The 26,402-nt window shown below is 40.2% G+C and overlaps 2 protein-coding genes across 5 annotated transcripts in view; both read left to right on the forward strand.

Moving 5' to 3' along the window:
* The window catches only part of LOC129722997 (uncharacterized), a 95,259-nt gene extending 80,333 nt beyond the window's left edge, over window positions 1-14,926 (forward strand). For 2 of the 4 annotated variants that reach the window (XM_055676905.1, XM_055676906.1), the window contains 4 exons: window positions 12,405-12,827; window positions 12,880-13,003; window positions 13,069-13,417; window positions 13,481-14,926. In XM_055676905.1, coding sequence (XP_055532880.1) covers window positions 12,434-12,827; window positions 12,880-13,003; window positions 13,069-13,417; window positions 13,481-13,789 — 1,176 coding nt within the window. In that variant the 5' untranslated portion in view covers window positions 12,405-12,433 and the 3' untranslated portion in view covers window positions 13,790-14,926. Of the gene's footprint in view, window positions 1-10,182; window positions 11,224-12,404; window positions 12,828-12,879; window positions 13,004-13,068; window positions 13,418-13,480 lie in introns of those variants that run through there. The other 2 variants (XM_055676907.1, XM_055676908.1) reach the window with 2 other exon arrangements.
* A 9,451-nt stretch (window positions 14,927-24,377) lies between these two features.
* On the forward strand, window positions 24,378-25,100 carry LOC129719797 (PTS-dependent dihydroxyacetone kinase 1, dihydroxyacetone-binding subunit DhaK-like). Its single transcript, XM_055671203.1, has one exon. The coding sequence runs from the start codon at window positions 24,378-24,380 to the stop codon at window positions 25,098-25,100; it is 723 nt and encodes a 240-aa protein (XP_055527178.1).
* Window positions 25,101-26,402: the final 1,302 nt, after the last annotated feature.

Below are 26,402 nucleotides of genomic sequence, written 5' to 3' on the forward strand. Positions count from 1 at the left end.
AAGAGAAGGAGATAATGTTTTAGTAAAAAGAATGAGGAAATCTAATAAGCTTGATGCACAATTCGCGAATGAGGAATTTGTCGTTTGTCAGAAAAAAGGCGCAGATACAGTGATCAAATCTAAACGAACAGGCAAAGAATACAGACGTAGTTCGGCACACTTGAAGAAAATTGGTGTGCAACCGGAGTCTGACAGAAATAGCGATTCAGGTGAACTATTGGAGAATGTCGATGGTTCCGAAGTCCCTGTTACAGAACCAAACACTGCTGGGCACAAAGCAACTACTTCACCTATAGCAATGAAGCGGATCAGACAGCAACCGGTTAAATTCCGTGATTACATGCCACATTGATTTATTCAAATATTTATTAACACATACCATAACATGACGGTATCAGATTACATTCAAATTTGTTGAGTACAAATAAATGCATTCATTTTCTAAACAGGAAGAGAGGTTGTAGTGTATTGCGCCCTTATGAAAGATAATTCCCGTTCACCTAATATTACTTATTCTTTAATTACGGTGTACGAACTAAAAAGTAACCACCTTGAGAGTGGGAGAGTTTTGGTGAACGTGTAAGCGGAGACGTTCGGGATTAGAGAAGCAGACACGAAAGAGGACGGTTCGCAATTTTACACACTGGCACTGTGGTGCACATATCACAGCAAGCCATGAAATTTTTATGTCAGGTTAGGGTTCAGTAGTTCAAGGAAAGGATAAAGCAGTACATGGAACCCAAAAAAATCATGCTTTCCAGGACAAATCACCTCCAGCATTTCACCCCAGGGGCCCAATTTACCCCAAACTACCCAAATACAATTGACCGGAAAGAGCTATGGAAGATGATGGGCGAGAACGGAATCCCGGGAAGCTGATCCGACTGATTAAGGCTACGATGGATGGATGTGAGGATTTCGGGTGAACTGTAAACATTGTCGGCAAAACATTTGAGGCAGTCACAGTGCAGTACACCAGACTACAAATCGAAAATCCTAGATATATTTTCTTCATATTTGCAGAAATGGAAGATTTCTCCTAATGCATCAAAAACACAACTAATTATTTTTCCTCATAAATCAAGAGTTTCTTTTCTCAAACCCACCAATAATCATCTTAAATTGGTCGGATCAAGTTAAATACTTAGGGCTAATTTATGATGAAAGTTTTACTTTTTTTTTTATTCTCGCTTATTTACCGTCGGTCTAGTTCCGCCACTGTTGTTGTGCCAATCACCGACGCCCGGGGAGGCGACTCCACGCAGGACCCTAACTCACGACCTGTTGATTAACGGACCGGCGCCAACGGCTTTACTTCCTCATGCGATGGAAGGCGTGATCCCAGAGATTTTTCGCCACAGAAAATCTCCCGGTGTCGGCTAGGATTGAATCTAGACCAGTTGGGTTGGTTGTAAGTGGATCACGCCACCCCACAACCATCGACACATATGTCGGTGGTGGGATTCGAACCCAGGCATCGAGCGCACTGTGGGGCAGAACCCAGAGAAGTCGCGACAAAACTAAAAAAAAATGAAATTCAGTTTTCATGCCTCATTTTATTTTTTACTTGCAGTAAACATGTTATCGACTGGAAATCATGATAATTTACTTTGAAAAATAATTTAGAAAATGTGCTATAATATTGTGAAAATAAGGATTTACAAGGCTTGTAAAATGGAACAAAAAATTTTCACAGATTTTTTCCAGTAGGGCATGCAAATACTTAGAAATTAATTAGCTAACTCATATGATCCTCATAAAACAGAGTATGAACTAATGGATAATGTGATATTAAGACAGTTATGTTGAAAATAAGTTCGTAGGAGACATAGTGTGTAAAACAAGCTTTTTTGTAATTTTTCATCATTTTCGGCAATATGAAAAACATAAAGTTCTACGTTGTTCTGCTATGACACTATTTTTGTACTAAAATACAAGGTATTGGCTAGTACTAAACCAAAAATCAGCTGCTACTAGTTGCGACTTACCGAGTTATTTGAGTTTTCGCAACGATTGTTTTCATGTCAATTCGTGTAAAAAATCGTCAATCAGCAGTGTCCGTATCGATGTTTTTCCTACAATAGGCTTTGCTGAATGCCAGTGTATGCAACACGACCATGATTGTGTTCGGGGGTCTTTCGAAACTGACGTTCAGTAGTATTAAGACCACTCGGAAATAATTATTAGTACTAGGAAACAGTTTGTTATTGGATGAACAGAGTTATATTTCATTACTGAAATTTTGGGTTTATGAATAATGAAAATAATTTTATCTCGTTAACGGTCAGTCCTACAGTTGTAATATGTTCGACAACTTTATGTAAATTGATGATATAAACAACTTTCCCGAAAAAACAAAATGACTAGCACCAGTTAGTCAGAAGATAGATGTCAGCGCCATCTGTAGAAACAAATTCAAAGCTACCTGAATACATTTTTCAACAAGATGTTTTCATGGTGAACAACATTGCCGAAGATATGAGCACTGTGGAAACAACTGTTAAGGAGTTATGAGGTTTTGTCGCGCCAACGGACCAGTTTGCCCCACTGTGGAGCGTGGTTAGCGGAGACGTCACCAACCACGGTAGGCCTCTGCTCGAAAGTTTTACTTTCAAGGAGCACATTGAGAATATTCAAACAAAGTGCAATAGATATATGAAATGTTTGTATTCTCTAAACTTTGTCTCAAGAATAAGGGGTTTTTCGCTAGCGAAACTTTACGCTTTTTCACTTGTCAAATTTTTCACTTCACTTGGAATTGTAAACTATAAATTTCTTTTTGAGCGTCTTAGTAGAATGGAACTGGTTATTGAGAATAGGTTATGTTTCCAATTAATTCTACTACAAAAAAATCGAATACCCTTTAATCGAATACCGTCCGCAGATACGTATTTCGGCTGCTACATGCAACCATCATCAGTGCTTATGTGGACTGTCCACATAAGCACTGATGATGGTTGCATGTAGCAGCCGAAATACGTATCTGCGGACGGTATTCGATTAAAGGGTATTCGATTTTTTTGTAGTAGAATTAAATGGAAACATAACCTATTCTCAATAATTGTAAACTATACCTAACGTAAAAATTTAAAGAAGTGAAAAAGCGTATAGTTTTGCTAGCGAGTCTTGAAGATCTGGCTATGTATCACACACAAGTATTTCACCAGTTAGCAATTTACAGTTCACGAGTTTACACTTCGAGTGAAGTGGACATAAAACAGAACTGTCAGAGTACAAGCACGAAGAAAAGTTAACTCTAGAGGAACATTTCAAAACGTCCTATCTGCTTTGATCGATAACTTTTACTGTGGTGATTGATCACCACAACTTATTAAACACCTTTTATGGCACGTTACTTGCACAAGTTGGTCCCCATGGTTCTGTGGTTAGCGATGTCGGTCAGCTATCTCTCCCACACGGTTGTAATGGCGGGTTCGATTCCCGATCAGGTCGAGGAATTTTTCGAGCTAAAAATTCTCTCGACTCAGCACTGGGGTACGGTGTATCGCTGTACTTATCCTACAACATGCAAAATGTGTCAAAAAACAATATCGATAACGAAATCTCTCAACTAATCTAGTTGATCGAGACCGCTATTAGCCCCCTAGACTAGCGTGCGATATAGTTGTTTACATGCACAAGTCGATAGCTGAAAAAATATCGGGTTGGTTCGTCAAATTCAAAGTTCAAGGAATAACATCCAAACGTATATGTAAACGAGATAGCATATCACCGCCACTTCTCATATACCTTTATCTGACAGCTGACATCGGGCACAAATGAAATTGAGCCCAGGAAATGAGTTCATTGTCATTCAACGTTATTCGGTATAGGGATGTCAATAGCTCGGATCAAACTAAGCCCAAGTGGAAAAGATGTAGGGATACCATCCGTCCTGATTTAGCAGGACATGTTCTGATTTTGAGACCCGCTTGGAGCGTCCTGATTTATTTTTAATATTTTAGCATTTGTCTTGATTTTTCTGAACGATGCTGGATGTTCAGAAATGTTGAAGATTGTTCAGTACTTTAACTTTGACTCTGGAAAGAAACGGACTTATTTTGAATGATTTTTTTCTATGGTTGAATTTTGACGAGAGAAGTTGTCTGGTTGTTGCAACCATCAACTATCTGACTTTTGGGTCTCAAAGCTATCCAGCTTTTTATGTACAATAATGGCGGTCGCTATGATGCGTGTTCTTAATAAGGCAATCCACGAGACAGTTGCAATCAGCTGATTTCAGTATGTTTTCAACTTTTGACAGCTATATGTATGTTCGATCGGTCGCAATTTGGATGCAAACCGGGTCGAAAGGCGTGAAAAACAAATGTTATCCGATCGGTAGCTCTAGTGTCGCGATTGCCAATCCTTCATCTAAACATATAAAAATGCAGCTCTGTCTGTCTGTCTGTCTGTCTGATCCATATGGGCTTGGAAACTACTGAACCGATCGGCGTGAAATTTTGTATATGGGGGTTTTAGGGGCCGAGAAAGGTGACTAAGATAGTTCGAGACCCCTCCCTCTTCTGGAAGGGAGGGGTCCCATACAAATGAAACACAAATTTCTGCACATCTCGAAAACTAATCAACTAAATGGAACCAAATTTGGCAGGTGAATATTTTTAGGGGTAACAAACATGTCCATAATGTTTCGACACCCCTCCTTCTTCTGGAAGGGAGGGGTTAAATACAAATGAAACACAAATTTCTACACATCTCGACTTTCAGGTTTCTGAAAAACAGCGGCAAATGCCCAAATACTACCCAAAATGGGTATTTCTGGAATTGTTATGATCCACAAATCGACCTCACACAGCATTTTGAATTGTAAGATGGCAACTTCCGGTTTCTGGAAAACAGCCAAAAATGACCGATTTCCATCCAATATGAGTATCTCCGGAACCAGAATGATACACAGAAGCTGGAATTGACCACAGACACAATTCTGAATTCTAAGATGGTGACTTCCGGTTTCTGGAAAACGACCAAAAAACACCCAATATGGGCGTTTCTTAAACCAGAATGACGCTCAGGAGCCAGAAATGATCTCCAAATGCCATTTAAAATCCAAGATTGCGACTTCCTGTTTCTGAAAAATATCCTAAAGTGACCAAATACCATTCAATATAAGTATAACCGGAACCAGAATGAAGCAAGGAGCTAAAAATTGACCTCAGACACCATTTTGAGCTGTTAGATGGCAACTTCTTGGAAACAGCCGAAAATAACCGAATACTACTACATATGGATATTTTCGTAATCAAAATGATGTATAAAGGCCAAGCATTGACCCTGGACACCATTTTGAATTCGAAGTTGACCACTTTCAGTTTCTGGAAAACAACGAAAGTAACTGAATATCACCCAATACAGGTCGGACTCGATTATCCGGAGACTCGATTATCCGGGGGCTCGATTTACCGGGGCTCGATTAACCGGAGAAAATGGTTCGATTATCCGGAGTATTTTTTTTCTGTATTTCTATAACGTACTTTTGTCTTCCGGGTCATTGGGAGGTTCGGGGTTTTTCATAATTGTAACGGTAAAAACCCCGTTCCGCTTAGGCAGTTCGTTTTTGTCAGCTTTCAACCAATTCTTATTCAATAACCTCCAAAAGCAAGGTATTAAGGTTTTTTGTTGCCAATGAGAACAACCGGTATTGGTAAACCGGTTTCGGATTTATGGCGTTATAGGTAGGTAGGTCGTTATAGGTCACTCAAGAAATAGAAAAAAAAACATGAGTGTTGTTAAATTTCGTTTTTACATCTTCGAGATAATCAATATAATTTATTATTACGTATATATGTATAACAAACGCCGATTATCAGTCTAAAGATAATTTATAATTTTTTCGTCGACACATGCATTGGGTACAATTTATTATAACAGAAAACTCACTGTTCTAGATGAGGTTTATAAAAAATTTAAATAAAAAAATGGCTCGATTATCCGGAAGGTTCGATTATCCGGAGCGAAATGTTTTTCAAAACTCCGGATAATCGAGTCCGACCTGTATTGGTATTTCCGGAATAGAGGTGATGTACAAAAGCCAAAAGTCGAGGATGTTGTCATTCCGATAAAACCAATCATTCAAAACGATATAAACAAATCGCAAGGAATCAATGAATTTGGAATATTTAAAATTATTAAATTAAACACAAAAATAGGCGGGACGAAGTTTGCCGGGTCAGCTAATACAAGAATAAAAATGTGATATTATTACCGACATTTGCAGCTTGAGAAACAACAATAATAACAAACGTACAAGCAGTGCAAACCTCTCTGCTAACGTCAGTTTTGGGATTTCTGAGAAATTTGAGAAACACATAATATTATGTTGCCCGATTCATTTCTCTTTTGATAAAATTCGTGAAACTTCAAATTGACGTGAGCAGAGTTGTCAAAAGAGTGGGTGATTTAATACGAACACTGCGTAGTTATATATCATTTGAAAAAGCCGCGTGTTCTGAGTGAAACGCGATTTTTTTAAAATGTTTATCGTTTTCCTTCGCTTTTTGTATGAAGAATAAAAAACTGCTCGAAATGTCCTAAATGACATTTCGCACACGTACGGTATATGGGAGAACTGTCATTTAAGGTATTTCGAGCAGTTTGTTATTCTTCATTAAAAAACGAAAGATAATAATAAACATTTTTTGACGTAGAACTACGTTTTTCTTTAGCCTGCCACATAGGGATGTAAAAAAGGAAAACTATTAACGAAAAGGGGACGAAATATGTCCCTTTTTAAATGCTTATAAATCGGTTTGTTTTCAACTGAATTCCTTCATTTTTGCAGCAATTGTTTGGAAAATTATACACGCATCTACCCAAATGTAGAAAATTGTTGATTGATTATGCAAACTATTGTACTATTGATAATTGTCAAGCCTTGTTTAAACGAAAATTACGTCCTCTAATTGGCCGTTATATGATTGCTTCCCAAGCACGGTCGACAGAATCATATACCTTGCAATTGAAAACATGCTGTTTGGCCTATATAAGAGCCTGTTTCAGCCGGAGCCGCTCATAATAGTTCTGGACAGCGACAAGTTGTTAACAGCAGTCGTCCTTCCTTAGCAGCAGCACTAGCCCTGTGGTTGGTCACCACGTCTCAGGAGCAGCGCGGTTCTTCTCAGCGTGTGTCGCCAGACTGCCATTATTCCCCCACTGTTGGGGCAGCAGAAAGATCGTCATCACCAAATCCAATTTTGAACAGCAAAATGCCTTTTTTCAAGGCAAATAAACAAGACATTGAAAGTTAATAATTTTTGACAACGTAAGCAAGCATTCTGTGCGGATTCTAGCAGTTACATCTGTCGCGGCCGTCTAATTCACAGAAGGTGAAATAGCTTCCACAGTGCATGTTGTCCGTGTATCTTAACTCCCCCACCGTTGGGGCAGCACAAAGGTTGCGATCAGCAACCGATTTTGAACAACAAAATGCCTTTTTGGCGTAGAACTATGTTTTACTTTAGCATACCACACAGGGATGCAAACTGAAAAACTGGGACGAAATTTGTCCCTTTTCAAATGCTTATAGGTCGGTTGGTTTTCAACCGATTTTCTTCATTCTTGCAGCAATCGATTGCAAAATATACACGCATCTGCCCAAATGCAGAAAAATGTTGTTTGAATCTACGAACTATTGCACTATTGAAAATTGTCAAGCCTTGTTGAAATAAAAATAACGTCCTCTACGGGTCGCTTGCTTGCTGTGTGTGTATGATATGGTATCATGTGTGTATGTGTGTATGATATGGTATGATGTGTGTATGGTATAATGATATGGTATGATGTGTGTGTGTGTCTATGATATGGTATGATTTGTGTGTGTGCTGTGTATGGTTTTTAATCCGGCACGATCTGCTAACTGCTGAAACCGGTTCACGAAATTCACAACCCTTCATTTGTAGACATTATAACTCATTACTCGAGTAAAAATATTGGTTTTATCAAAGTTTTATAGCGCTCAATACAGCCAAAAAAGCGCTATAAAACTTTGATAAAAACAGTTGTGTTACTAGGGTAATGAAACACTCAATGCATTTGTTAATAGTGTACGTAGTTCTACGTCATTTATGCGGTCGTGTCTTGGATACAACATCCTACTTTTTTAAAATCAAGTTTTGCTCAGAACATCGCACTCTTTCAACTGATCTATGAAAATCAGAAAAAAAAACCTTAAAAAAATTCAGGACCCATTTTTAAACCGTTTACGTGAGCTGCATTTTTTAGGTATCTAATAACATCTAATGAAGTGCAAATCTTAAATTACGTGTTTTATTTATTGATAGGGTAGAGCGGGGCTAGTTGGTCATTTTTGGTCAAAGTGTTCTGTAACTTTTTGTAGGAAATATTATGGCAAAAACTCATTACATGGAAATGTTGTGTTAAGTCTATAGCATCTAGAAAATATATAAACTGTACAGAATAGTTTATGATTTTGCGGATATTCTATGTTTTTTGAGTATCAAATTGGCCAACTAGCGCCTCAGCTGGGGTAAGTTGGTCAGGGTGTGGGGTAAATTGACCGTTCATATTTCAGAAGGACAATTCAGTTTTTATTCCTCACTGCATTAGCGGCAGCCTGTAACATCTCAGCGGAGGTCAAACCGCATCCGGTTTTTTGTTTATACGTTGGCTTTCCGAAATCCCAAACCATCAGAGAAGTAACTCAAAATTGCATGAAAAAAATCGTGTTACTCTTTCATACCTGACAAGAAGTATATGTTGAAATTTCCCTAATAGTTTGGTTGGGAACTAAATCAAAAACAATAAGAATTAAATTGAGAACAGGGGCCAAATTCTAGATTCCCATCTGCAATCACAAGCACAAAACTATAGCTACATTAGTTTTTTGTTTTCGTTGAAAGCTTGCTTACGCCGAAATTTTCATCAGATAGAAAGCATTTGTCGATGCATTAGTGTACGTTATAGTTATTTTAGATCAATGACTAAGCATTTATATTGCACAAAAAAATATTCATCAAAATGACGATGAAATGGAGATAACTTTTACCAAATAGTTTATCGCTTCAAATAATTGGTTTTGCTAAACAAAGCAAACGCTGTTTTCGCTTGGATTAAGTTTGCGTCACGAAATGCACTGTTCCTGAAATTGCATTCACTTGGTTACTTGCATTCCTTTATGATGTGCATATGACCAACCAGCCCCGCTAGTATGTGACCAACAGCCCCTCATGTATTAAATATGTAAATTACTCGAAATATATGAAAATAAAATTTTGGCGAAAGTTTGCTTTACACAACTTAAAACTAACGAAAATGACTTTCATAATACGTTGAGCCATGTTCATTTCAATTTGGCTAGCTTTGTTTAGACAAAAAAATTTAACATGAAAACCGAGTAGAATTGATGGCCAATTTGGCAGCAACCTGTATTTATTATACGTTCTAATTAAAACTGTACTTCATTTTGTCATTCAGTTTCTCTGGTTATCTACTACGTATCACCCATATAATACGATTTTTTAGATACGTAGATTCGAAGATATTCTCATTGACCAACTTGCCCCGTAACCAACTAGCCCCGCTCTACCCTACCTCAAAAAAAGAAAACGCCTCATATCAAATTTGTACCGAGAAAAGTTACCGAGAAAAGATTTTGTCGATCTGTTTCCAGCTAATAACATCAATTGTTTACCACTAACAAGTCGTTTGGAACTTTCATTCGACGATTCCTAATTATCATGTAGATGAAAAACTATGTAGGTGCACTTGTATTGAGCATCAACTTTCACGCATTAATTTTCTTTTATTCATTTTTCAACATTGAAGTTAAAAGAAAGATTTGTGGAAAATCTTCCCAATTTGTACTTTGAAATCTACTCTTTGGATAAGGAACCATCCACATTCCACGTGGACAGATTTTTAATGATTTTGACACCCCCTACCCCCCGTGGACAACTGCCCATATGAATTCTAAAAAAAATGTATGGACCGTGGACATTACACAGACCCCCCTCCAAAGCTGTCCACGTGGTATGTGGATGGCCCCTAACACACACTGGGTTTTCACTCTCCCGGCAAATCAGATTAAATGTACCCTTTCTATCACAAGAAGAGCGTCTCCAAGATAACGCATAAGTGAATTATGTGTTCTTTCGTTTCTTTACTTTTTTCTTTAGAATGGTATAGAAATTACTACGCCAATCTTTTGAAAAACGAATCACAAATCTAAAAAACAATGGAATCTGAACTTCATGTTGTTTTGAGCACATGGTAGCTCTCACTGAGACTGGTCAATTATTTACAAAACATTCGATATTGTGATGCAATTGCTATGAGAAACAGGTTTTCACCTCTACTTTTATAACTAACACAATCAAACTCGTCTTTCATATCGCTGTGATGTACCAGTAGCTCTAGAAACTGTTTTTTGGGTTGGACACAATGCAATTGATCAATCTATTTATAGAGAAGGTGCATAGTTTCTAACTTGTTAAGTATCTCTAATAGAAGTGAATATACAGATCGAAAAAATAATTCCATTGAAACATATTTCGAAATTAAAGCCACTGATATAAAAATGTATAAAATGAACTACCCACTTGGGCATTGAACGGTAAGGTTTCGCTACGAACTTATGTAAACCTCTTCCTAAACGATTCATTTTAGAATGTCAACGGATTAACCTGACTGAGCCGTCATTTACGTTTTGTGCAACTTGTTTGTGCGCGCACCTTGAATGAAATAGTCTTAGCAGGTTCGAGTTACAGGACGATACCCGATCCCACGAATGGCTGGACTGATTTTGCAACGAATGCAGAAACATTTAATCGGTTTGTAACACCGACGTTCGAGGTACGAGCAAAAGGATTATTGAAAGAAAGCGGATCATATGAAGAAACGTACTTTTACCCAGAGCTCGGCATTCTTGAGGATTCATATTTCCATGCACCTGAAAATAGTCGAAGTATTGTCAAGTGTCAATAAGATGCCTCTCCACCTGCCCCATAGAGGAGGGGTCTGTGTGTCCTGTCTTGATTACACCACAAACTAAACTGGAAATATTGCTGGCACTGGGAAGGCTGCAATTCAAGCATGTGTGCTTTCCATCGCCCTTGCAAGACCTGTTCTGTTAGGTTCGAACCCGCGTGTGACGTCGGTCGGTTGAAAGTGCGAAATGTGCCAAAAGTGACCGTCTGAAGAAAGAGGGACCCATAAAGTTGACTGGTTGACCGCAGCAGGTTTGGCATCGTAAGTATCTACAACAAGAATGTTGTTTGTAATCCGATACTTTCGGCCGGTGTTTTCTCCGTGTTATTCTCTCGGTTGCCGGTTCACACTCACTCACTCGCTTGGGTGAACCGCGATCCGGACCGTTGCAGGCATTTTCCTCGTGGAGTGTGAAGATGATCCCCTTTGACAGGTGAACGAAAAGATCAAAATTTCAACGTAATTGTTGTAATTAAATAATATAGCCAAAAAAAAATGGAAGGATATGTTCGTAATCATTTCCTAACCAAGCAGAGGGAGGTGTAAACAACCGAACAAAAAAATCACCAAATAATCGCTATAGTATGGCTTCTTGGTGATGTTATGAGCTGCACAGTAAACCAGGAACAAATGCTTTTTTTGCCGTAAGCCGTGAACGACTACTTCAATATATAAACGAGGTGGATATGTATTTTATATGTATATGTATCCAATAGTTATTCAAATCCGCTCGGGAAACACTCCATGAAGATTCTCTGTCTGTTTTTAAATATTTTGAATTCAATGAATGATTGGTGTCACTTGAGACACAATCGTGGTTTTCTCCGCTCTCAAAAAATTTCTACCTCAAATAATCCTTCGTACACTCTACCTTATCGAATATCGGGTAACCACAAACTTGGTGGGAGCTTCGGTTGTACGTGAACTGTGAATGAGGTTTAGTTCAAAGGCATCATATGACAATGACCAGAGCGATGCAGGCGAATGATTAACGAAATACGATGTCTCAACATTTAAAGCCAAGATATAACCTTTTCGCATCTTTCAGGTTTGCGATGAAAGCATTATACTTGTCACGAACAATTATAACGGTATCATCAGTAAATCTAACTATTTCTAAGCCTTTATAAATCTGTTTTCAACTATTAAAGACAACAGTAGAGGAGAGAAATCACGCCTCATTGCGAACACTCTTTTACTGCTTTTTTCACTTATGTGGGATTTCTCCTTTTGATAACATTTTAATAATGCAACTTAAGAAACTACGTATCTTCATAGCCGCAGTCATTGAGTCACGATATGAATTGTCAAATGCTCCTTCAATATCACGGAACACCGCCATTCTTTTGTAGCTACACGTCCACCAAAAATCTCTTTGAACGTTGGCTCAGCTATTAATCAGCAAATTATAATCGATCCATTATTTCTCTGATCTTACCTAGGGTCTTTCCCGACTATTTCCGGATGTACGATGTTCACGCTATCGAGGCTGCCCGATGAGGATAACCCATCGCCCAATGTTGGCAACGGTAGCAATAGCAGTAGCAACAGCAGCAACAGTAACGCTAGCACTGGTAGCAGTGTTCCCGGCAGTGGCGTCACTCTCGACGCAGCAGACGCCTCGAGCGCAGGAGTCGCCACAAGTCCAACTGCCTGGAATCTTGAGCTCGACATGCCGATGATCGAAGAAGACATGCAAGTGATCGACACGATCGATCAGAGCTACTGGAATGGCAAGTTTGTTCCACCACCTCCAAGACCACCGTTTCTGGAAGAGTCCATCGCTCCTGATGGCCTCACGACATGTGACTTATGCAGCTGGGCCTGGCAGGATAAGGGGACTTTATCACTAGACGGAGCAATCAGTGAGTCAGCAAGAGCATTTCCCGTGGGAATTAGTATTAATAGTTTTAGTAGAAGAAATTTTCTCCCCACCCGCAGATACCAAGGAGTTCAGCTGGACTTTCACGCTGGTCGTAGTTTCGCTCACATCAGCTGTACTTGGTGCCATAATTATGATAATATTTCTTAGGTGTAAGAGGTATTGTACTTTCTAGTGAACGATTTAAACGTCTTAGTAATATTGCATTGTTTCTTTCCTTTCAGAATACGGTCTAATCAGAATGGAATAAGAACGCTATGCTTTGATTCGAGTAGTACAAAGGATACAACGGGACTAAATTTCGACAATCAAACATCAAAAAATTCTACCAACGGTTCATGTAGCCCTCGGAGTACCAATTCGGGGCTTTGGACTTGGTTTAGCAGCCGAAAGAATCTATCGACACCGGAGCAACTGGTTAATTCGCACACGCTTCCGGTGGAAAATCATTACACTCACATGGATGACAACAACTATAATCCAGTTCAGATTGATGAGGCTTCATATGCTGAGGTGGGCAATGAAATGGGTCCCTCTGAAACTAACTCATACAAATCGAGCTCCGTGCATCATGTAAGTAGTGATATTGAAGTAGTTTATGCTAGTTGTACATTTTTTGTTCATCATTATTTCAAGGGAGGCGATAACGACGTGTTAATTATGAACTGTCCTTTACCGGCAATTCCCACCGGATCGCATAGTGGGGGTGCCAGCGGTTCCGGAAGTGCATATTATTCCGGCCTGCTTAATAGCGCGGATATGCCTGGTGATGACGACGAGGACGAGCGGCCGTACGAAATTGTCGATCTAAAGGAGATGTCCTCGCCACATAAGAGTCACAATGTACAAAGTCATTTGCTGAATGAGACCAACAATTTGCTGACCATCGAAAAGCACTCCGAAGGCTTACCTGAAGGAACAATTTCGGCATCTGATTATGTTTAGTTATTTTTAAGATACAGTTTTAGTTTGACATTGTTTTGTTCAACAAATGTACATGGCGAGACCTACTCAAGCTGCAGCAGAGAAAACTCTTTTTAATGCCAAGCAATTGTTCGCTAGAATTTGCTTTAATTCATTTTAAAATAATATGAGATTGCAGTTCCAGAATCAGTTTACTGATGCAGCTAATTTGTGGTTCTACGAACATATTTGAAAGAAAGCGAAGCAAAAAGAAAGCGACAATAGGATGCTTTAGATATAGGTTATGTTTCTATGACAGTGACTTTTATGAATCTCAACCAATCAGTTACATCATTTATACTTGTGAACGCATGATGAAAAAGAAATTTTAAATATGTTAAATTTTGGGTCCAAAAACTGGTGCAGTAAAAAAATTCTGTTCTCGAAATTCTAATCCAAGTTTACTGACTAGCTTAGGTGTTTATCTTTTGTTAATAGTTTTCTTTAGCTATGTGTATTTATTTTGTAAACTTTTCATGTGCAAGTTGATGCTAACTGCTAACTTATTGTAGAATGTTATAAATGCACAGCAGATACAACGCAACCAAGTGTTACGTATCTAGACAAAGTCTGAGCTAGAAAAGCAAAACATTCCGTCGCAAATTTTAATCGACCCCTTCCTTATTCCTTCTACCCTCACGTAGAATTGTGTGATCCTTTAGAAAGCCTTACAGTGATCGACCTTTAGACTAGTAGAGAAATTGTATTTAATTGTGAAACATTTTGATATTATATATCCAATTAAGGGGAAACAACGAACGGCTTGCTTGAGGCCATTGGACACTCAACCTGCGTGCCGATAGAATAACAATCAGTAGAGTTTTTAGACCTTTTTACACCCTTCCAACGTAATGATAAAAACCTTGTACAACCTAGTCGTAAGTCGTAACGAACATATTTGTATGCTATTTACCCATTCCATTTGATGGCCCGCAATAGTTTTTTAAGAAAGATTATTCGTATCGTCTTTTGCGTGAAAAACAAATCACGACCCAGTTTCGAACTGAATTTTGAAATCCAGCCAATTTAAGCACAGGTAGAAAAAAACATAACATTTCGAGGAAATGAAATCATTAAACAGTGAACTTTTATCAAAGCAAATTCTACCCAATTGATTTTATGTATCCGATTCCGGGGAAACTGTGAAATGGGTTAAATAGACATTGATCATCATAACGTTGAAATCTCTCATACGTCCAAGGGCCCTGGCTCGGACAAACCACCCTCCGCATTCATTCAGCGCTGCACGGAGGTACTTGCATTACCATATTTCCATATTTACAACCTGTCTCTATCAGAAGGTATTTTCCCGGAAACATGGAAAATCTCTGCTGTCGCGCCTATTCACAAAGCCGGAAATGTTTACGACGTTACTAACTAAAGACCAATCTCGATTCTCTATTGTCTCGCTAAAACGCTCGAACTTTCAATTCATGATAAATTTTACGCAGCCGCTGAACCCATAACATCTCAACACCAACACGGCTTTGTTAAAAACTGCTCTGCTACCACGAACTTCATGGCATACGCTAGCTTTCCAACTCTCGTTTGAAGAAACGCTCTCAAGTGGATAGGTTTTCGCCAAAGCTTTCGATAAGGTACTCCACGAGCTAGCACTAAGTAAACTAGAAAAGCTCGACTCCCCTAACTGATTCATCTCGTGACTCCGCTCCTTTCTACGGAGCACATTAGCTTTTGTGAAATATAGATCCGTTGAGTCTAACCGGTTCCCAACACCATCTGGCGTGCCGCAAGGTAGCCACCTCGGTCCTTCAATCTCCGTTTTATCTGTGAACAACTTGAGTAATTGCCTTAACTCTCATCATCTTATGTACGCCGACGATCTGAAGATTTACCGAGAAGTTGAATGCGACCAAGTGCAAGGTAATCAGTTTTACAAGAGCACAAACACAGTGGCGCTACGAATATAAAACGATTACGCATCCGTCGTAACGCACGCGAATTCAGTGACGTGTACTCACTAAAAACACTTGATTGCTCGATTGAACGAAGCGTCCTTGAGTACGCTATTCAAATCTGGGCCATTTACCAAGAAACTTTGTATAGAGAGAATACAGCGATGTTTTCTTCGTTTTGCACTACGACGACTTCCATGGAATGAGCCACGTCATCTGCCGTCGTATGATAAGCGATGCCAATTGATTAAGCTGGAACCTTTGCACCAAAGACGGGTGCACCTACAACGAATGTTTCTTTTCGACGTTTTACAAAACCCATATTGACTGTCCGGATCTACTTCAACAAATTAGTTTCTACGCGCCAGCCCGCAGATCTCGACCACACCTATTATTCTGGACAACTAGGCACCGGACTGTATTCGGACAAAATCACCCGCAGGAGAGATGTTTGAATTTACTGAATAATATCGATGCTTTCGATTTCATTGTTACCAGACATCATTTTAAAATTAGTGTTAGATACTATAATCAGTAAAGGGTAAGTAAGTCTGTACAGCTTAAACTGAAGACGTAATAAATATAATATTTAATATTCAATTGTATTCCATCAGCAAATTGTTGTAAAACTCCCTTGAGTGTTTCTAGATTGTACTTTTCATCACTGTTTAGTGCAACTTGCACCAAGAAAATTTTTCTAGACATCGATTTCCAAAATCCTATCCTTTTCATTGCAATTCTCAATTTCTGGTTTCGTTTGAAAAGAGCCCTCGCTTTCGTGAAAGTTCTTCGAAGCTAGTGGTGGCACAAGAGTCGTGTTGGCTCGTACTGTGTCTCGCTAGTGTCCCAGGAGTCTAATCGTACGCAAGTCTCCTTCAAGCTGGTGGAAGGGTCACGCTGCGCCTCTCTATGTCTGGTGCCAGCAGGGTTTCTGAAGACAAGCGATTTCACAGGATTGTCGTCCGGCATTCCACGACGTGACTAGCCTATTGACTTTCGCCAGACGTGTAATGGGGTTCTCTCCAAGAAGCGCATGTAGTTCATGGTTCATGCGCCTTCGCCGTTCTCTTTCGTCAGTCTGTACTTCACCGTAGATAGTCCGCAGCACCTTCCGTTCTAAAACTCCAAGGGCGTTCAGCCCTCCGCGAAAAGCGCTATTGTCTCGATTCCGTAAAAGGCAACCGATCTTATCAGAGTTCTGAACATCGTCAACTTGGCGCGTCGTTGCACTCGATATGATCGATCGAAGTCGAAATGAAAAGTATGCACGGCTTCCAGTCTTGATGCGGCTCTGGATCTCTTTGCTGGTGTTATTATCGGCGGTCACCAGTGACCCCAATACAGGAACTTGTCGACCAGTTCAAGTTCATCACCGTCTACAGAGACTTGATTTGGGAAGCTGATGTTGTTCTCCTTGGAGCCTTCCGCTCGCATGTATTTCGTTTTTGACGATTCATCAGCAGTGCAATTCGTCTGCCCTCGTCTTTCAGTCGTGAAATTACGCGTTGTGATGCCTCCCAGCTGGTCTCGAGGTACGATGCTGGCCTAACAAGCCAGTCGTTGTAGGTTCGAGTCCCGGCTCGGGAGAGACTGTTAGTGCTACGATCCTACTGTAGCGCTAGCCCCGCAATTGTCCTGTACACTTAACAGTTGGCTGCGAAGTCTGTGTATAATAAAACAGAAGGTCAAGTTCCGAATCGGAATGTAGCACCAAAGCTTTGCTTTGCTTTGATGCCAAACTCACCCGCGATGCCGCGGTAGTTGCAGCTCCCCAACTTTTCGTGGTTGGGGAAGATGACTCTCTCTATCCACTCGTTTGGTAGCTTTTCCTCCTCCCAAATTCTGAAATGGACCCAGTGCAGCGCCCTAGCCAGCCGTCCTCGACAGCTTACGGGCTGATCCCCTCTTCTTACTGCTTCGAGCTGTTGCTTTATTCCTCCGCAGCCTGGGAATCCCGAAGCTGCTTGATGTTGAGCCGCGGAATTCGGCTACGTCGGACGTGACACACGGTAGACAATTTCGAGCGCAAGCATACCGTAACTAGGCAGTAGTCCGAATCAATCTCGCGAGTGGAGCGAACGTTGATAATGTCTAAGAAGAACCAGCCGTCAATGAGACCATGGTCAATTTGGTTTGCTGTACGTTGGTCAGGTGATTTCCAAATGATTTTGTGGATGTTCCTGCGGACAAAAAAGGTACTTCGGACTATCAGTCCTCGGGAAGCTGCAAAGTTAATACAGGCTGTGCGTTTATATCACCGGTTTGTACATTTCTTCCCCTCCCATCGATGTCGATTTTGATGTCTCGATGCGAGCAGCTCTCGGAAATTTTCTCCAGCTGCGTGTAAAACGCTTCTTTCTCTAAATCGGATCTTTCGTGAGAGCAGTGTACGGTGAGCATAGGGTACAGCTGTAGAACCGGTTTTTTTATTCTCAACATACACAACCTGTCGCTGATCGTCTGCACTACACACTAGTCAGTAGTGCCGCCGCTCTGGAAGTACGGTGCCCTGCGGCCACGATTTCTCCGTACCTTCTCTCCTTTCCGGCAAAGCACATGGAGCGTAACGATGTCGACGTGGCGGGGTTCTAGCTGATCCTGCTGGATCTAGTCGCCTCTGACATGAGGATGAGACGTCCAGACGAAATGCTGGTACGCATTGCCCGTTTCTTAAATTTTCATACCACAAAAAACTTTGCTCATAAGAAAAGCTTTTCCATGATAGGTGCCGTATTTATTGGCCGTATTATCAAGAACAGGGTTATAAGGATTTTTTTTGGCAAGTGTTTAACGATGATTCGCTCCAACAAAATCTTCACGTCGATTCTCCATCTTAAATAAGTTTCACCACATCATACCCGAGTGTAAATGACGCCCGTTTTCAGAACTTGGCTACTGACTGACTACTGACAGTTTTTTTTAATTAGAGGGGTTTGTTAGTAGCTTAAGCATTGAAAATAATTATTAATAAATAAGAAGTTTGTGTGGCCAATCACTAATGGTGACTTCTCAACACTGTTAGAAATTCGTTATATTATTTTTTTGGGTTTGTTTGCTTTAGCAATTATGATTTATCAATCGTAGAGATTCAAACCAACTTGTCAAAAAAGGGAAATAAACATACAACTAACTTAATTGCTAACTTATTGACTATAGAAAGAGCTTATCGTAGCAATTAAGGATGGCAACGGTTTTTGTCGAAAATTGGTAATAATTTTAGTTGACATACCTTCGATTGTTTCAACACCGGTGAGCCTATGTGATTCGAGTGTACAAAACCAAGGAGAATACTCGTATTTGGTAAACGGCTGGGCAATGCGTACCAGCAGTACAATCCGTACTAGTTGGCATAAAATAGACCCCAGTGCACTGCAGTGTGGTATAGAGCATAATGCCCAGCAACTCCTATCCCTACCTACACGCGGTACCGATTAGGAGACGAGCAACCAAAGGAAGATCGGTGAACCGGTGGAAACTTGGTCGTATGCTGACAGGGAAGAAGGAATTGCTCTCCTTGGAGAGCAGTTTGCCTGAGTGTCTGTTACTCAGGTTAGGGGCGGCTCAAACAGCGACAGTTCTGGAGCGGACGGTGAGCTATGAAATGCAGTTTCTCGCCAGCTACACCCAAGAAGGCAGCCCCGTCGCGAGACTAGGCATCGCAGCCCTAGTAAGAGAGCATGCTTAAATAAACATACTACGAATCGAAACTATCGGTATAGACCTAGGCAAATAAAAAGGACGATTGAAAACTTGGCACTTGGAACTTCAGGACTCTGGTCGAACCGACACGCGCGAGAGCATCAAACGACAAAGCGGAACGGGGCCTCGGTTTCGTGCTACTATAAAACTAAAGGAAGCGTAACATTAGGTGGAGGCCTATAAACGACCGTCTATGCGTATTGAGGATCAAGGGCAGATTCTTCAATTGCAGCCTTATGAACGTGTACGCGTCGAAAAATGATGAAACCGACGACGTAAAGGAGTTCTATGAACTGCTTAAGAAAATGTATGGAGAGTGCCCACAACACGACAAGATCGTTATCGGAGATGTGCGTTCAAGTTGGACGAGAGGAATTCTTTCGTTCCGTTATAGGTAGGAAAAGCCTTCACTCTACCACTAACGGCAACGCCTTGAGTGAACTTCGCCGCGGCCAAAGAAATGGCTATCTGTGTAGTACCCATTTTGCACGTCTTAACAATCGGAGACACCCAATGGAGATGTCTGCTTCCTGATCGACCACATGCTGATCGATGGCCAACACATTTCAGACTACATAGATTTGCGGTCCTTTGAGGGCCAAACATCGACTTATCTCGTGGTATGCAAGATTCGCGCCCGGCTGTCCAACGTATTTAAATCGAGATACGTCTGGATATCCAGAGGTTATCAGCGGAGCGAGTTGCTGCAGAGTATACTCAGGAAGTTGATAGACAGATCGATGAATTAGCTGAAGTGGACCTTACCAAGTAGTAGAAGCACATCCATGATGCGGTCAGCGAAGCAGCGCGAGAAGTGATAGGCATGACAACGGGGAACACGTGTAGTGGGTGGTTCGGTGTTGAGAGTCTAGAGGTGACGAAAGAGTAGCTAATCGTGTTACGTGTCAGATGCGGAAGAAATATTGGAAGGGAAGAGCTACCAAAAAGAGGTTTCACCGCCGTAAGAAACGTGAGCGGTACGATCACGCAGGCGGAGAATCGCTTCACCAGGCACGAGGAGCATCTATTGAACGATGAACGAAATCAGGAACCGGACCGTGCCAGTACCTCCCAAGTAACAATCGAAATGCTTCAAAGACTCAAGACTGTTTTGTTTTCGTTTTAAGTTAACTTACATCAAAGTCTTTTATTATAATTTGGTTTTATTTGATAGCCACCAAATATGATCCGCGAGTATTCTTTACGGCCATCCTATGCCAACCGTCATATGCATTAAGTTGTATGATAGTCCCTCTGATGGCCAAATAAAACTAAAAACCTGCAGACTATAATGGTGGCTAAAATAAAACCCGATGATCGTAACTTAGAAAGATGAAAACCGTGATAGGCGTGTTGGGTTTAATATACGCTATGTTCTGATCAAATTAAGAGAATCAGTTATGATGAGGGATTTAGGGAGCGTTCGAGGGATTTCCGAAAACAACATGTCGCCTTAAATGAAAAAATGCATTATGAAATTCAGGCCCAAATCAGCATTTTATTCTACAACATCACCAATACCACAGAGTAGTTTTGAAATTTGAATGATAGATAAAGTCATACAAATAATATAAAATGACAAATCATGGCATTTATTCAATCATCACCTTAGTTCAAAGGAATTAGATTTTGATTAAATAGTCATTTTCTACAGAATTACGGCGGCGAGCGGTAATTACGGTAAAATTCGTGGCCGGTTTTACCATAAATATTTCACGACATGTGTTTTTACATGCACGAAAACGATTCAAATGACAATAATAATCAATCAATATAGAAAAAAACTAACACATTTCTGTTTTTTCACGACACTGTCCGAATATAATGTTGTCGTTGAGGAATGAAACCAAGATAAAATTATTACTTCACACTTAATATGGAGAATATATCTCAGTTAAAATTTCGTGGCCATTCTATGGCGAGCAAATCGGCTTGTTAAAAACATCTGGTCCTATGATGGAGCGCATATGAAGTTTTGATGACTGCAATAAACCTGGGCCAACTAGCCATGACACATGTATATAGCTGTTGTTAATAGGTTGTTATAGTCGCGTGGTCGGCATTGAAGGTTTTATGTTTTGGTTCTATTTAGCACTAAAAAACTTAGATAAAACCTATTTTGTTACTTGGGCTGCCATGTGTAATGACAGGAAGGGGAACCTTATTACTGATAAATGGCAGGTGTCCAGGCGTTGGAAACAACATTTTGAAGTGATGTTGAATGGTAAGGAAGGTAGGAGAGTCGTCGATGGGAACAGGGTAGAAAGCTATGAACCCATCAACATTGGATGAGGCAAAGAATGCTTGCAAAAAGCTGAAGAACCACAAAACTGCTGGGAAGGACGTCTTACCGGCCGAACTTTTTAAAGACGGGAGCAAGCGGCTGTGCAGTGCAATTCACTAGATTATCCTAAGGGTATGGTCTGAGAAACATCTACTTACGGACTGGTTGGAAGGACTCAAATGCCCTATCTACAACAAGGAACATAGACTTGACTGTAGTAATTATCGAGGCATAACCCTCCTTAATTCCGGTGTGCAGAGAAGCGGCACCATCATCACAAAGTCCCACATGCTTCTGGGCTTCGCGGGCGACATTGATAGACGCAAAGTTTTTCCGTATTACTTAATTAGCAAAAACGTGAAATGACTCTTTAGGTAACAAATCTGTTACTTAAAAAGCAATAAAGTTCATCTCCAGTCAAGTAACAACACATACTGTCACATATTTAGCACGTGTTACGGGAGTACGACTATCTAATAATGGACGTTTCAACCACATGCAAAATTTTCTCTGTCGAAAAATGCTCCCTTTCCATCTCCAGTCAAGAAACAACACCGTCGCATATATTGTTCATGCGCTGCGAGGACGACTCCCCCTGCCGCAGGTTAATGTACAGCACTATTTAGAGCTGTACATTAACTCACTGCAAGACAAACCGACATCGCAACTCAAGCCGTTCTTTCTATCTCCAATTCATCCGGTGTGCGTGTATTAGTTTGTTGTACGCATACGAAAGAAATAATATGACAAGAGTTTCCAAGCAGCATTTATCCCGTCATACAGTATGCAAACGTTGATGATTTCAAAGACTTCAAATGCGTCTTGGAATCACATCACGATTTGTAAACTGCGTCAGAGAAAAACACAAACATTTGTGCTCCATAGAAACTCATTTGGACCTGTTTGAAGATACAAAACTCGTGCCCATCCCGAACAACATTCGCAACTCTGGGCTCACGGTATTGCATTTTTTCATTTCAAGTAAACACTGGGGAACGAAACAGTGGTGTTACTAATTAGACATTTGAGGTTGACGGGTGAGATTCTTATTATGTGTGAATAAGGAAGGGGACAGAAATAAACCTGATCGTTGCATCAATACAAATGCAACGAGTGAAGTTTTGCTAAAAGCCCAAACATAATGGATACGTTTGCGATGCGTTGAGCCGCAACGTATCCATTGTGATTGGGCCTTAACACATGCATTGTAGTTCTTGGCTGGATGTTCTCCTGCAGAAACACATACAAGCGTGTGGCCGTCATAATTTTTGTTGCTTTTTGTTTTTTTTTTTGTGTGGACCCCACTGCGACCAGTAGTTGTTTGATCTATTGTGGCATTGTCCGGATGTTTCTGCTGTTTGCACATTCGTGTTTTTTTTACCAGTTTGCAGTGCTACTCATTGAGAAGTAACCTGCTCCGTGTTATAGTGCTTTTTGCCTTCTCCTTCAGACTTAGTAACCTACTACCTTCCTCATCGACCTTATCATATCCTCCTGCAGGTTATCACTTTAAAAGCATATAACGTGCTATAGTCTATGATATTATCGAAGCTTTAGATCAGTGGTTATTAAGTCTGGAGGGAAGTTATAGTACTTTTTGTCTTCTCATTCAGATTTAGTAACCAACTTTCTTCCTTATCGATTCTATCATATCCTCCTGCAAGCTATCACTCTAAAAGCATATAACGTGCTATAGTCTATGATATGATCGAAGCTTTAGACGAGAGGTTATTAAATCTGGAGAGAAGATTTTGTGTGGAAGAGCCTGAGAATAAACCCATACTTAAAGTCCTTTTTGCGAACGAATGGTTTGGTTCTACTAAGATTCGAACCTATCACCATTCGCTTGTCAAAGCGGACTCTGTAACCTTGCGGCTACGAAGCTCGACATGAACGCTCTTTGGATTTTACTCTTTGTGTATAATGCGCGGTCTAATACACAATAAGTAATAAAAAGTTGCACCAAAGTAACAAAATGTTCATCGTTTGTGTTGGGTGTAACAATACTTAATATTATTATTGTTCAGTGGTCAGCTACAAATATTTCCAAATCTCAGCTGTTGAAGAGAAATTAGAAACCCATTTTTTATATTATTTTAACTTTCTAGTATTTACTTTTACTATATGCAATTTATTTTCAACAAGAAACTTGATTTTCCTATAGGTACAACCCCATTGACTCAATAAAGTTGTATAGGAAAATCAACTTTTCTGATAAAAATAAATTGTATATAATAAAAGTAACTAGGTACAAGAAAGTTAGAATAGTATAAAAACAGGGTAAGTAATAGCAGTTTTTCCGGTCATTGATTAAAAAACTCGTAAAAATTTCGATTTTACTACCACTACCACTACAGAGCCATCTCTTAGCATTTTTTTTGTTCACACATTTATTTTTAGATGTAGATGACAACATTTATTTGACACGGCACAATACAAATTAATGTTTTACGGAGTCAAATAAATCTCTCTTAGCATTGAACGTTGTTTCGGGTGTCCCATTCTTAGCACGATTATAAAAAAAATTTAATCAACATTTTTAATGTTGTTGTTTTTGTTTATTATGGAAGTGAAGAAAAAATCCGATTCCATGCAGGCGGTAGCGTCATGATTTCGCTCTTTAACGATTAAAAATCCGAATCCCGAACGCTATTCGCGTCAGTCAACGGCAATGCTCTCGAACGTGAACACCTCGTTATCTGGATACGTCCGAGCACACAACGGGCTCCGTTTGATTCAGGATCGAAATTGTATCGTTCGGTTAGACAAAGAACCTTCTAACCATAAGGTAAAACTTCTTTCTGGTGGAGGAAGTGGCCACGAACCAGCTCATGTAGGCTACGTTGGCTACGGAATGCTGGATGGAGCAGTTTGCGGTGATGTATTCTGTTCCCCATCGGCAACAGCAATAGTGGATTGTTTACGTACCATAGCGAAACCGAGTGATGAGGTTTTATTCATCGTCAATAACTACACCGGTGACAGGTTGAATTTCGGGCTGGCAGCAGAACGCGCCGCGGCACTTTATGGTTATAAGAAGCTAATGATTCTACTAAACGATGATGATTGTTCGATCGAGGACGAATTGGTGAGAAGATCAGTCGGCAAGCGAGGTTTGGCTGGATCTGTTCTGCTGATAAAAATATTGGGAGCAATGGCTGAATTGGGACATAGCGTCGAAGAGATGCACCGATTCGGGAATAAAATGTTACGTGGAGGTCATTTGGCAACGTTCGGATTCACTTTCGACATAGTCAACAATAGCTTGGTTAACATCGAGCTTGGAAAAGGACTTCATGGTGAACCTGGAGTGTACAAAATGCAGGCGTGTGATAACTTCGAATCAATAATCGATTTTATTATGTGCAATCAAGAGAATAGAAACCACTTCTGATGTTATCGTCCTTATCAATAACCTTGGTGGAACATCTGAGTTTATTTTGGGAATATTTATGGACTCACTGTGTACCAAATTGAAGAAAAACTATACAGTACATCGTATCTATTCGGGCACATTTTTCTCTTCCCTTGGACACACGGGACTATCAGTCACTTTATTAAATCTCGGATATTCGGATAAGCTGTTAGCGTATCTAGATTTCAAATCCCAAGTAAGCTCTTCACTTTTCAGTGGCCAATCATTTCACCTACCTCCATCGCAAATTCTGTGTTTTGATGCTTCATTGCAATCTAAATCTACTGAGTGCATAAAATCCTACAATCTTCAATTCAATGAACAAGAGCGATTAATACTTAATCGTGCACTTCTGCATACCGCACAAGTATTGCTTTCGAGTCGTGATTTGATGAACGCTTACGATGGAGAATGCGGAGACGGCGATACAGGCAACACGATTGCCAATGGGGCGGAAGCAATGCTCGCTCATCTGCAATCCCCTAAATTTGAAATTAAATACCCAGCCAAACTGTTGTTTGACCTTAGTATGATTATGCAATTAAACATTGGCGGTACATCTGGCGCCATATACAGCCTTCTATTTCAAGCTGCATCGGAAGCATTCGTGGAAGCTGATCGTGATCCGAAAGTAACAGTTAAGCATTGGATTGAAGCTCTCTCTCGAGGTATCGAAGCCGTCAAACGACATGCACTCACAGAGTTGGGAGACCGAACCATGCTAGATCCCCTGGGGCAAGCTGAGCTGGAATTGAAACGTGTGCTGTCAAAGGAGCTTCCCACGGTTGAATATTTGAAAACGTTTGCTGAAATCTGCCAGCGTGCTGCCGAAGATACCCGTCAGATGCTTCCGAAATCAGGAAGAGCCACCTATTCTGCTGCAGAATCGAAACAGGCGAGTTATAAATATCCAGATCCAGGAGCGTACGCTGTCGCTGTTTGGGCGCGTGCACTGTTAGAAGCGTGGGTTGGGAGTACATGAATAGATGCAAGTGGTGAAACGTTTATGATTCCGAAGTCGCCCGCGATTAAACCAGATATGGCATTCTAAATCGTTCGAAATTCTCTGTACATATTATGTATATCATTATGGTATTTATTACGGAAGTCATTTCACAATACAATTGAGTAAAGTGGAGGAATTATTAAATTATAAAAAAAACGGAAATGAGGGTTATTCTTTTACAAAAAGTAACATTCCGATGAATAAAAGAAATTCGCTGAAAAAATTCATTAGAGTAAACAATTTATTTGTAACGTAAAAAACAAACAAGTTTGTTT

The sequence above is a fragment of the Wyeomyia smithii genome, chromosome 2 (assembly GCF_029784165.1).
Source record: "Wyeomyia smithii strain HCP4-BCI-WySm-NY-G18 chromosome 2, ASM2978416v1, whole genome shotgun sequence".
Taxonomy (NCBI): domain Eukaryota; kingdom Metazoa; phylum Arthropoda; class Insecta; order Diptera; family Culicidae; genus Wyeomyia; species Wyeomyia smithii.